The sequence below is a fragment of the Pelobates fuscus genome, chromosome 10 (genome assembly GCF_036172605.1).
Source record: "Pelobates fuscus isolate aPelFus1 chromosome 10, aPelFus1.pri, whole genome shotgun sequence".
NCBI lineage: Eukaryota > Metazoa > Chordata > Amphibia > Anura > Pelobatidae > Pelobates > Pelobates fuscus.
The window spans coordinates 70,376,178-70,390,175 of NC_086326.1; the positions used below are offsets into that span (position 1 = coordinate 70,376,178).

Sequence of the window (13,998 nt, forward strand, 5' to 3'; positions counted from 1 at the left end):
AGATGTTTGATGCCCTCAGTGTGCATTGGCAGTAAACCAAGATGACACCTTAGATGAATCTACGTTTCACATGGGGCTCGGTGAGTTTGTGAATATCTGTAGTAACATAGCCATCACTTCTCGATTAAATATTTTTCTTAGGTGAGCGAACAAAAGAACACTTCAAGCAGTGTTCTGTAGTGGCTATGTTGCTAGATGTGCCTTGGCTTCCTAATAGAGTGGTAGTCAAACCATTTTAGAACAGCTTACATTCTTACCTAGGGTTCACAGGGTACAGCTCCCTGTCTCCATTACTACTGGAAGCTCTCAGCTCCGGGCTAAACCTAGTGGTGCAGGGCTTAATTCATTAGCTAAGCTCTCAGCCAATGATCTGACTAAGAACTGCATTGAAGACCAGTTAAGAAATCACACTGTTCTAAAATGGCTTTACTACTTACAATGGGGTAGGGATTGTGATGTTTTGACTTTTTCTTTAATAGCTTTCTCCTTTGCTGGAGTCATTTTTGTGAAATCTTTCATCCAACAGATTAAAAAGCTGAAAGAACTGCGATCCATGCTGATGGAGCAGGACTCTACGGTGGCTGTGACCGTCAGGAAATTAGTTATGTTGTCTTTAATGGAAGTCTTTAAAGACATTACACCTTCGTATAGGATTCGACCTCTAACAGAAGAAGAAAAATCATCAAGGGTAAGGGTTAGCTCTTTATATTCCGGAATACCTTTTTATATAAAATAAAGTAGGTCAATTATTTTTTTAGTTATTGTAAATTTTGAGGTTTTTTTTCATAAGACAATAAACAAGTAGTGATTGATAGTCCTTGTTTTCAAACAGAGAATGTAGCAGACCTTACTTATTGCATTCATTTTACACAACATTAGATCTGTTTGAATGATCCATGTTATATATACTTGTTAACAGAACTTATTAAAAGTGATCAGAAAAAAACACAAAACAGGCACGACTAACCAAACCAGACCGGTAAAGTCTATCTTCTATCCTATTCGGTAATGGAAATGATCGACTAGGATATTTTTGTAGCCAACCATTCCAAATTAAATGGTATTTTTCCTGTCTCTGTTGTGCATGGTAATATCCCTTTTCCATTTGAGACTGTGATATCTTATTTGATTTATTATTATTGGACTACTAATTACATCTTGCTGACACCATTTCCTAGCGATGACAATTTTCGTGGTTAATAAGCATGGTTATCAATTGTTGGTGGAATAATGGTATTAGTTATATTAGATACAATATAGAAAATATTTTCCCATGCCTGCCTAACTTTTCCTCAGAATATCAAGACACTTATAAAAAGACTCACCTGGCACTGCTTCAGCAGTGGTGGGCAAAGAGTGTTACGTGAGTGCACTTAGCCAATCACTGCCCCCATTGATGTTCGAATTAACAAGGAAGAGTTACCTGTTCAACAATGAACTGAAAGATGACCCCAGGGCAACCCAGCCATCATAACCACTTTCAAGAGTTCCTTTTAACATCACTTCTGCATTAACAACTTCTGCATTAATAAATACAGAGGCCACGACTGGTGACTTATCAACCTAAAAAAGGGTCAAACTGTTTGAAAAATGGTTTGACCCTTACCCAGTGCACAGCCCTACAACTCATAGCACCATAACAACTACAGCTCATGGTTGTGGTTATGGTACTTAGACTGTCCATTTAAAAACTATTTTTATAAAGGAACTTTTCAACTTATTGAAATACATCACAAGCCACCATGTTTTTATCTGCTCTTCTGTTATCCTTAAAATGTAAACGTATGCAACCCCATCAGACTGCTAATGAAGGGAAAAAACACTCCCTGTCCCCAGCACTAAAACCGTTAACATTAGCAAAGTGTGCCAATAATAGAGAATCTTCCCTGCGTTCAACTTTGGATACATATTTTTTTTTTCTTTTTTTTTTTTTTTCATCGTTCATGGGAAAAGTTTTGGATGTCTTGATATTGTTCTGTCCAAGTTAGATATAAGTGGAATGGAATGTTTGATATCGTTTGTACCAAGGGAATTCTGCAGAGCGCAGTAACCGGCTAAAACCCTTCCAAGTGACCTTCATCAGCTACAGTAAGATTGCTTATGCAGTGCTCAAAACAATAGAGTTTAATAATCAGTTCATTTGTAACTGTCCTGTGAACTGGCCAGACCCCCATTGCTTTGGATTCTGTTCTTCCATGGCACCTTTTAGGGAAATCTCTATCATTTAGTTGATATAGTTACATTTTTGGAATTTCGGTTACATTTTTAAACAAAGCTTATTACTTAGAATGTATTGATGGATTCCCCCCACCCCTTATTTTTTTTACATTTTTTTTTTTAACATAATGTGAGAAGGTGTTATTTAAACGTTTATTTTAACAGACTGCAGTGTGTTTTAAATCTTTTTTTTTTTTTTTTTTTTTTTTTTTTTTTTAAGAAATATGAGCTGTATTTTGAGTGCAGATTAAAAGTTTGTTAGTGATCCACAGGTCAAAGTGTCACAAATAGAATTATTATGTAAAATATGACAAAAGAGGGAATTTTAATAATCTTAGACTTTCATTGCCAATTCCCATCAGTCATCACTGATAAAAATGTGCAATAGATGTGCAGAGAGTTTTGTAGGATCTTTCATAGAATGGGTGCAGATATCCACAAATGGTTTAGAACCTGGTACATTCATTTCTCAGGAACTTATGAGTGGGAGATTAATGGTGGCGAAGAAGTGGAGACTCGGGTAAGTATATCTCCCTCTATTCTTTAGCCCAGGTGCCACTATACAGCTGACATGTCATGTGTAAAGGTCTTTGCAAAGTGCTGCTTTAAGTGTTAAATGTAAGGAAGTTCACCCTCTGCTAGTATGGACACATATACACCGCAATCGAATCGTTCCAGAATCAATATATAATTGTTTTTAAATTAGTTTTGTTTGCACATCTAGGATTATATTAATGAAGAATACTGTGGGAAAATGTTTCCACATGTTCTATATCAAAATGAAAGGAACGCTATAGTCACCCACACCACTTAATTTCAATAGAGTGGTCTGGGTGCAGAACTCAGCTGCTGCAAGCGGTTTGTCAGCATTTCAACATGTGGCAGTTTATACAACTTGCTTCGGTAGACATATGTGCCCCTACAAAATATGTTGATGTACGCTGTCTCAACTATGAGGCAGAAAAATGAATAGCATGACTCTAGGGCGAGTTACATACGTGGCATGTACAGTGCTAGTTAGGCTTAATCTATCGCGATACAAAAGGTGATTAGAGTGCATACTGTATCTGCTTAAAGTACCCCCCCGGGTGGCTTCCCAGATAAATTAGAAAGAGCCGAACTGTAGTGTAGATGAATACAGAGGTAACTTGATCTGCACTTAACATTGACAATTTGAAATGACACTTATGGTCCGCTGGGTATCGGGCAGGCGCATGGTAAATATAATAAGTCATGCTAAGGTTAGACACACTGATTAAGCATTTTGGCAAGGTCTAGGTAAGCTCTGACAATTCAAGATCATTACAAGGGTTGAAGTAGCTTAAACATGTAACAGGTTATTAATTATATGTTCAGTAACATGCTAGACAATTCCTAATACCCAATCTGCTCTAGTTATAGTAGAAAAGGTGTGAGTACAGTGTGCTAGTTAATTAAGCAGGCTAGTGCAACTGAGTTAGTTAAGCTAGTCACAGGCTAAACATGCTGCGTAAAACTAGTAACATGCATGTCTAAGTAATGCCAGATGCGATTTGTCGTTTACAGTTCAATAGGAACACATATTGTGAGTTGGTCGTCCGGGCTGTGGGTTGTTGCCAGCGGAGATAATGACCCTTTAACGTTAAACATAAATCATAACATCAAAACAATATGAGGTTAACATGTTTTGGGTAGGTAGCTGTAGTACTGTGTGAGTGTAGCTGGGGTGGTTGTGGTGGGGGGGGCGATAACTGTCGACTTGGGCATAAGTACCACAGTCTTGTCTTGACCTTTAATGTTTCACTGTGAATAAGTTAGCCAAAGAGTTGTCTACGTTGGTGTGAGTGGTGCCGTGTTCTGTGGCCAGCGGTTTTTGCTCTGGGAAGCTTGGTGTGGTGTGGACCTTGTGTGTTCTGTTGTGTGGTGTCAGTCCATAACAAGTAAGTCGGTGCCCCCTTTGGTGTTGTTTAAAGATCCCCTGTTACCCGGGGGAGGGGGGTGGGGGGGGAGATTTCAAATGGCTTTACATAAGTGGCTTTAAAGTGCCCTAGGTTGCCAACACTCGTGTGAGTTCTACCGTACAATTTCGGCAATATCCTTTCAACATATATACATTGTAACTGGTTCATGAGTCCAGGGGGTGCAGCGTGTAATGCTGCTTAAGGTAGTCTGGTCTGGATACCGGGTAGCTTCAGGGCTGCGTTAGGTGTTGGTTGCCGCGGTGATTGCCGTTTCGGCTCCTCTAGGGGCGAATGGGACCGCTGTTGCGGGGTTCCACGCGGTGCCGTGTGTCGGTGTGGTTCTGTTCTCCGGTGGAGGATGAGCGATCGGGGGAAGTCCCAGGGTCGGTAGTAGTTCAGTTGCCTCTTGTAAGTCCCGGATGGTAGAGGTCGCATTCCCGTGGTGGATCAACAGTGTTCGCGAACCTCTCCAATGGTAGGTGATTTTATGTTGATGTAGGAGGGCTGTAAAAGGCTGAAGTGTGCGTCTCCACGCCAGGGTGGACCCCGACAAGTCCGCGTAAAAAGATAGCTGCATATTTTCAAACAGGTAAGGAGATTGGTTCCGCGTGGCCTGCATCACCGCCACCTTGTCTCTGTGTTTTTGGAAGCAAGCCAGTAGGTCTCATGGGGCCTTAGCTGCTCGTGGTAGGCGAAATACCCTTTCAATGGGTACCTGTCTGGCTTGCTTGGGAGGTAATAGTGACTGCATTAGTCTCCGCAATGTGTGTGGGATTTCAGACTCTGGTATCTCCTCTCCTATGCCTCGGATTTTTATGTTCCGGCAGCGACTCCGATCCTCAAGTTGCTATGCGTTGCTCGTATGTGGAGTGCTGTAATTTGATTTCCTGGACCGTTTGTTGTAGGACTTGAGTGTGTTGTTTGTTGCACTGGGAGTCAGCCTCCAGTGTGCCCAGGCGGCCCGTTAGGCCTTGTAGGTCCTTGCGCAGTTGAGCCATGTCGGCCTGTATTGTTAAGCGGAGGTCTGCTAGGAGGTCTTTCATGACCGTAACGGTCACAGGTGAGGAGTCTGTTTTCGTGGGGTGACTTGCGAAGTGGTATTTCCTCGTGTGGGTGCTCCATCTCAGTCTCCGTGGTGAAATCATCAGAGATATCCGAGCCGTAGTCGTTGTAAGCGGCCATGTTGGGGCCTTGGGCGTTAAGTGCCTGCTTCCACATGTCTCCAATGCTGTGGTGCTGCCGCTGGTTGTCGTGCTTAGAGTTTTTATTTTTGAAGCCCATATCTTTGGATGCCTGCAGGTCGGTTTGGCACCGTTTTCATTGGGCTGGGTTCGTGTAATCTGTTCCAAAGTATTCTTTTGCAGCGGAGCTCGCTCGGCATGTGGCCATTCAGGTCAGTTGCTTGGCTCCGCCCCAACTCTTATTTTTTTTTTTTAGTTTTAGCCGCTAGAGACGCTTCCTCCTCCAGATTGGTCAAAAACTTGGTCTGGGAATCACATGCTGCTAATCGCAGCATTTGATTGGAGGAGTCAGTAATTGACCTTGCATGCCTACTTTTAATCCTTTTTTCTGTATGAGGAGCAATGGAATGGAGGAGATTGTGACTAATGTCATGACTGCTTGAATGCTGAGATCATCAACAGAGGTGCTGGAGGCTGCAGCAGAAGAATCCAGGTCCCGGAAGCGACTAATCATAAACTTATTTTTTTTATCGTGATTAACAAATATTCTATATAAAATGTGCTGATTTCAATAGAAGTTGCCACATTTATAAATTAATCTTGTTACACTACACTGGGTGTCAGACAACCGATCCTCTTAAACTCAAGAGGCAGCAATTGCCCAGAACACCTGTCTTGCAAATACATCTCATGGAGCTGCCCTAGGAAGCCTGTGATTGGACAGCCATAGAAAGTATGGGCGGGGTTAGAAGGGGAGGTCTTTCAAAGGCAGCAGACAAGAGAACTGCAGGTTTCGCAGGATGTTTTTAGATATAGTCCAATAAAGAAAAAATGCATTATGATTTTTTTAAATTTAATGTATTTGGGCAGTGGAGTGTCCCATTGTTAAGAGGTGGGAGTGTTTCTTTTGATAAACTGAATGTGCTGCACAAACATGATACCAAAGAAAGATGTCAGAAAGGGCACTAAAGTAATACAGAGGGAAAAAAGACTATCCGAATTGGTAATTAGATTATAGGTACTAGATTATATTTCCTAAAAAGACTCATGTTATACAGCAACACATTGACAAACCTCCTCCTTTAAGTTCTATGTGTCCTGTTGTTACACAGTGCGTGTTTGTGTTTTTCTGTAATGTTAATGTTTTAAGTAATGAATTAAAGATGGGGGTGAGGGGAGAGAGAGGACTCGGTGGAATGTATACTAAATAACCCTTTAACCTATTTCTTAAACTTTTTGGAAAAATATGTATTTTAATTTTCGTTAAGTTAATCTCTCTAATATGTAATTGGAACACAGGTCAAGAAAGACACTCAGAGGATCAGAGAATTTGAAGAAGGCTTAGTCAGCCAGTACAAGTTTTATTTGGAAAATTTGGAGCAAACGTTAAAAGGTAAACTTCATGCATCATGATTTTTGGCAGATGTAAAGAAATCAGATCTAGTGTAACGTTTATTTCTGAACTATGTTCTGAAATCCGGCTCAAAAATGCTGTTGTTGCTTGTGGTGTTCATATCATATATACAAGTATATATTTGAAATTTCATAGATTGTGTGGGTGAAGAGTACACATTCAGGTAGGTGTATATTGAATCTAAACACTGTGCTGGCAAATTGCCCAGAGTATGGAGTTAAAGGGACATTATAGTCAGTCAGACCACTTCATCTTATTGCAGTGGTTATTTACTTTTAAACCTGTAGCGTACAACATTGCAGTTTGTTTAGAGACTGCTATGTTTACATTGCAGAATTAAAGGAGCACTAGAGTGTCAGAAATACTAATGTGTATCCCTGACCCTCTAGTGTTAACAACACTTTTAAGCTGCCCGGCCTCACCTTACCCCCATTAAATAAGTTGAAAACGTACCTTTATTCCAGTGCTGCGCAGGTCTGCTGGTGCTGGCCCCACCCCTGATCTTCCTCTTTGACTGAGATCATCCAAGTTGACAATCTCAGCCAATCAGATCCTTTCCCATGGGAAAGCACTGAAAGGCTATTGTGCATGAATCAATGCATCTCTATGGGGATGTTCAGCACCTCCATGCAGAGCATGCAGATGCTGAACGTCAGTGCTGTACATTGTGAAGCACTGACCCAAGAAGCACCTATAGTGACTGCCACTGGAAGTGTCCCTAGGGAGCAATGTAAACACTTCATTTTCTCTGAAAAGGCACTGTTTATAGCAAAAGACTTGCAGGGACAGGCTGTAGACACCAGAAAAACTACATTAAGCTTTAGTTGTGACTAAAGGTGACTAAAGTGTCCCTTTAAGTCCAGCCACGGGAGGCTCTTCCACTGCACTGTCACATGACATAAAAGCTAAGGTATTAGATTGGATCATCAAGAAGAGGCCATGCCACCTTGATGATGATAGAGAGGTGAGCAGCGTCAAGGGTTAATTAAAACTTTTAATATTTTGACAAACGGCAGAGGGGAAACATTACGAACACTGCTATAAACAGCACATTGATTCTATAGCGTTTGGAATACAGAGTTTGTATTTGTAAAACTCTTACGTTCCTTTTAAAGATCGGGTTAACTAAAGTTCTTTCTCCTTCTCACCCAACATTGACTTCTGAAATGGAGGAGTGGCTGCACACTTAGCCACCCTAATACCAAATTACACAATTGTCGTTCCACATTAGCATGGTGATGCCTGATAAGTTATGGGAAGCCTTTGCATCACTTGACGGTAGATTGACTGCATTAACATTTGCCTTGGACCTCTAGTTTTTAACACATTGATGGCCATTGGTCAAAAAAAAAATTGTGATCACCTGAGTTCTTTTAAGACTTTTTCCATCTGAAAGTTGTCACTATTTCATCAACACTAAAGAGTTTTACCCCATGGTGTGCAAATCAAAAACCTCCGTCATCTGCTGAAAAACAGATCCTTCCGTTGGGAATTTCTTGATTTAGCTTGGTTGGGAAACTTGTTTCCCCTTCTTGAGATTATTTATCTATTTAAACTTCTGTTTATGAAATAAACCAATAGTAGAACTAGTCATATATTGATGCTCTCCAACCTCCATTCTCACTTATTCTCCTAAATGAATTATTTGAAGACAGATGAGAAAGATAAATGCAGACTACAGTAAACCAAGATAATTTATTACGTAAAAACCAAAGTCAACAAATCTCCTCAACATGTTATTGCAAAATTTGAGGTCATGCAAGGTCTTAAACAAAAAGACACCGCAATTGTGTGGTCATTGAACGTTTTATTTACATTTGAAAGGGACATTCCAAGAACATTGTGCAGCAGTTATTGTGCAAGGAGCCCTTGGATTAAGTAATTTTGAAAATAACGTTTTTTTTTTTTTTACTGTTTATTTTGCCATATTATTTTCCAGAAGCAGTTTGACAAAAAAAAGATTCCCCAGTCCCCTAAGCCCTACGGGCATCTGTGTATAGAAGAATTTGGCTGTGCTGAATATTTTCAGCCCTTTTAATGTTAAAACATTCAGCTCCGCCAAATTGACCCATGCTGCCTTTTGTCATTTTGGTAATGTGAAGTGGGGAACACCTGAATTTTCCTATAGTTTTCACTGCCAAAGATTTATCCAATATTTATCGGATCATTTGAATGCCAGCAGCAGCTTTTCATTGTTCCATAAACTGTTTGGGAATATAAAATTTTTACAAGAAATACCAGGAATAGAGTGTATTTGGCTTTGATTACATTATGTAGTGTTTTTTTTTTTTTTTTGGCTAATCCTCTGTAGGCGCCAGTCATTGTCTGATCCTACACCTCTCCCCTGCTTTTTTGTTTTTCTTTCTTGTATAGATTGGAAGCAAATGAAGGTGAAGAAAAGTGAGGTGGTCTCAGTAAAGGCTTACAAAGGATTGGCCGAGGTCGCAGTTAAATGCCTATGTGAGCTTATGGTGTCACTATCACATTTCAACTTCCATAACAATATCGTCGTCTTGGTTGTACCCCTTATCAACGACAAATCAAAGCAGGTCAGAACTGGATGGCTTGTCTGGGAAATGAGATGTTTAGACATTGACTTTCTGCATTACGTTTCTGATAATTGGTTTGGGGAAGAGTGTGTGTGTGTGGTATATCTCTGCGTTTAACATTTTATTTAGTCATTGGCAAGTGAAAATTTTAGCCCCTGTGAAGAAAGTTGTACACCCCTGGAGGATGTACTATGGCTTGGAGTGACAAGTAACTTTTAAGGCCTGGCTATTGGCATAGGACTACACATTCAAAGTCCTGTGTGTGTATCTTGACAATGGTTAACCCTTCAAAGTTTAGAGGTCAAACCCACAAACCTATATTGAGGGTAAATGAGGGTAAGGGTGATAAAGGATAGAGTAGTGAAAAGAACCAGGCATATTGGTGTTTTAATTTGAAAGATTACAGAGGCAGCATGTATTCCCCCAAATTATTTCAATAAGCGTAAGGGTTTTGTTACTTGGACAATCTCCTTGGTATAGGATGTTGTTTATATTACAAGGTAAGAATCCCAGTATTGCATTACTAATATGTTTTTCCTGCAGCTAGAGGGCAGTATTGTGTTACACATATTTCAACAGTAAAGGAGATTAGAGATTGAATTTATTTTTGTAAAATGGAACATATACATGTTACAATCTTGGAATGTATCGCTATACGAACGGTATCTAATCGTATGAAGGTTTAATTGGCAGTTTCAAATAAGAGGGGAAAGAGCCGTGAGAGAGACCCAATTATTGTGGTCAAAAAGGTAACTCTATCACTGCTGTACTAACCTCATAAATGTTTCCATAGCTTAGTAAAATGCATGGTATTTTAAAATGTAATTAATCAGCAATGAAATGGTTTGTAGGGCAGTGACACAAAAAATACACCCCCCAGACCCTAAAAAAGAAAAGAAAAGTTAGCATTATACATGCATTACGGTTGAATTGAATGATCCCCATTGTGGTCCTCACTCCTTGGTGCTTTAATCTCAAAACTATGTGTTTATGGGCATGGTGTGCCCGGTGATATCCTATATGTGAGTTCTTTATTTTAACCTTGTTTAAATACATTCAGAAAGTGCAGGCATATAAAACAGGACATTTCTACAGCAATTTAAAAGTTTAGTGGGTATCTGTTATAACAAATCCAACTTGATCTTAAATGATGGAGAATCTAATTTCATCTATACATTGTGCTAGCAAATCTATAGATTCTTTCAAATCAGAGATTAATAATCCCCTCTTGTTAGTCAATTCAATCTGTGCCGATTGGCCCATAGATGAGGCTGTGCTCTGCTTGTCTGTTATCAGGGAAACTCTCCTCTGGGCATCTCTCCTGCTTGCCTTCATCCTAAGGGAAGCAATGCCTGCAAGGGGAAGGAGGGAGGAGGGGCAGGCTCTGTGTGAGAGTGGCAGCAGCACTGTGGTGAGAAAAAAAATGATTTATTGCAGCTGCTTTGGACATGCAGTCTGAGAATGAAGAAAGAGTACAAATATGTTTTTACTAACATTTAACCCCTATTTGGAAAGTCTGTGTTTGCCATACAGGTGTATGCAGGAGAGGGTGTGTCTTACAGCAAGTGTAACAAACCAAACCTATTTAGCAAAATTCTGCCAAATGGCATAGGGTGGGCAGCTTGCAGCACAGTAAAAGTGGATGCTGTGTGCAAGCATCTTCTTGAGCATCAAATCCAGAGGAACTAGCTTTTTCAGTAATGTATTTTACTGGCAGTCATGCTGACACTACAAGTAGGATTATCAGTGTGCATCGGGGCACTGCACAGAGACAGATATTCTCTTACTCCTACTCACAGCTCTGTCTCTGTGTTGCACAAGTAACTGGAGGAGGGATGATGGGAGAATGTCTGGATGAGTTATGGTAACGAAGAAGTCTATCTATCTGTGTTCTAAAGGGATCTGTAGGGATCACCACATGGGCAGTGCCAGATGTTTTTAGAGTTAAAAAAACAAACTTTATTTTAATAACTAGGTTGTATTCGGAAATTTCAATTTTTTTTATAAGCGATTTTAATTATTATTCCTGTTTAGGGGGGAAAAAAGACTCCTCTCTCCCCACCATCACCCATGAAGTAATGCACATTTTTGTATATTCTGTCAGTGAAAGGGTTAAAAATGGCTTTGCTTTAATCACTTGAAAATGTAAAATGTTTAGATTTGTATAACTCATGTTTAATAATCCTACTTTTTTATTGAAAGAATTGTAGAGGAAAGACATCTATTAAAATGGGTGTTCTATCCAAAAGTCACAGTTACAAGATGTTTACATGTGCAGTAACTTTGCTGGTTTTGTGTTAAATAATAGAGGGAGGTAGGACTATTAAGATCGTTTAATTGCATTTAAGGTGGATTGAAGTTTCTCACTAGCGATCTATATAAATTTTCGTGAACCTAATGCAATTAAACTGTATAGGTGAATCAACAAATCAACAAATTTCCCTACAAACACAACAAATCACAATTCATGCCACCAGTCTCTGATTTGAGATTGTTAGGTGCCCATCATAGTGATCGCACTGCCATTTAGCTCAACATAAGGCTGGGCAAGAATTAAAAATAGGCCTGGGCAGTGTGTGTGTGTGTGTGTAAATAGGAGTGTATTTGTGTATAGTGTCCGTGTGTGAATGTCAGTGGCAGTAAATGTGCACAATGGCAGTCTGTGAATGTGAGGGGGTGTTCTTGTGCACAGTGGCAGCGTGTGTTGGAAAGTTAGGTATAGTGTATTTGTGCACAATGACCTTGTGTGTGAATGTCGGCGTGTATATGTGCACAGTGACAGTCTGTGTAACTGTTTTTGGTGGCAGTGTGTGTGAATGAATTTGTGAGGGGGTGTTTGTATAGAGTGGTAGTGTGTGAATGTGACATGATAAACATGCATGCTAGATTTCCCCAACTACCTATATTTCAAGAACAAGAAGGTATAGGGAGCTCACTAGTCACCATGGGAAATCTAGAGAAATTTGAAACATTTTAGTTATTATAATGTAATATATTTTTTCTTCTCTCTTGGTTTTACTGGTCAACAACGAACATGTTTTAAAAACATCAATTTTTAGGGAACTTTAAATTTGAATTTAAGCTGTTGAAGCAGTAATCTAACGGGACGAGGGACGAGGGACTCTCTGGGTGGTTTTGTCGTGTTCAAACCAAAGTGCAGTTTAGTAACACTTTTCTTTTTTGCTATTTGTATGAAGAATAGTTTTGATCTCTGATGGAATCTTTGTGTTTGAAAAATCTTCCTACAGATTTCAGGAATATGCTTTGAGGCTGTAAAAAAAATGCTCAGACAGGATAAGCTTGGACATACTTCTTTGGCTGCAGTAAAAATCATTTCTGGCCTGGTGAAGAGCCACAATTACGATGTTCGTCCTGAGGTAAAAAACTATACTTCACTTTATTTTAATTTTTCTCTACTAGGTGATGACTCTAAACCATCATTCTAATTTTTTTATGTCTTGTTTCAATTTTGTTGGCCAACACATATATTTGATGAGTTTTTTTTTTTTGTTTTGTCTGTTTTTTTTGGTGAAAAACTGAAACTATAATAATTATTATTTAACACGAAAGCTGTACGTTGTGTTTTCTGTTTTATTTTTTCACGAATATCTTGTGCTTGGTGCCTCATATATACATATATATATATTTTTACTGTGAGTTTTATGATTGTTTAATTATCATAACCAAGGAACAGACCTATTGATTCACACAGTTATGTCTCCTGTTGAGACTATGTGCCAAACAAGTATGCTGGATGTGCACTTGTTATGACACAGGATTTGATCAGAATTGTGAATTACATGCGAGTGGTGTGGTTGAAATTCAGGGCATTTGGCTGGACGGGATTATGCACGCAGTCATTTGTGATTCATCTCCTTCCCAGGTTCTCAACATCTTGCTTAACTTGCGGATTAAAGAGGTTGAAGTAAAAAAAGACACTGAAGATATTGCCCCGAAACAAAAATTCATGTCTTATAAAGAAAAGAAGAAAAATCTCTCAAGAATGCAGAGAAAGGTACACAATTTAAAGCCTTTAACACCTCATTTTCAGTTTAAGAAAAATAATGTGCCTGCCATTTATGTATTTCATGCTTTCGTGTTGGGTTTTGTAATACAGAATAAGTCTGAACATTAAATATCTTTATCAAGAGAAGACATTTAAGAGAGTACACCATTGAGGTCTATGGAGGAGACAGAGGAGTCCTAACTAGACCGTGAATACCCTGCAGCCGTCACTGGCACTTACTCTGCCTTAAATCTAAGTAAAATGATTCGGAGGAAATATACAGAGATAAAGTAGTACTTTGTCTATGTATATCTCTTGAGTGAATTGGAATTTCAGTGAAATTACAACAGTCAAAAATAAGTATTTTCTAAAGTTTCTGTCTTTATGAAATACTCGTTTTTTTTTCGGAGGTGGGGGGGGAGGGGATAGTGAATTTGTAGACCTTACAGTGCTCAGACTAATGATGCAGGAAAATTATGAAGCTGATTTCTAGAAGAGGTAAATTAAACGAACACTATAGTCACCTAAACAACTTTAGCTTAATGAAGCAGTTTTGGTGTATAGAACATGCTTCTCAGGTTTTACTGCTCAATTCACTGCCATTTAGGAGTTTTCTTTCTGTTTGTGCAGCCCTTGTCACACCTCTCCTGGCTATGATTGACACAGCCTGCATGAAAAAAATGGTTTCACT

At 39.3% G+C, this 13,998-nt stretch overlaps 1 protein-coding gene across 1 annotated transcript in view; it reads left to right on the plus strand.

The window, feature by feature from the left end:
• Positions 1–13,998, plus strand: part of NOC3L (NOC3 like DNA replication regulator) — a 43,270-nt gene that overhangs the window by 9,961 nt on the left and 19,311 nt on the right. The window contains exons 7-11 of the mRNA XM_063434582.1: positions 527–688; positions 6,638–6,731; positions 9,126–9,301; positions 12,550–12,678; positions 13,185–13,316. Coding sequence (XP_063290652.1) covers positions 527–688; positions 6,638–6,731; positions 9,126–9,301; positions 12,550–12,678; positions 13,185–13,316 — 693 coding nt within the window. The remainder of the gene's footprint in view (positions 1–526; positions 689–6,637; positions 6,732–9,125; positions 9,302–12,549; positions 12,679–13,184; positions 13,317–13,998) is intronic.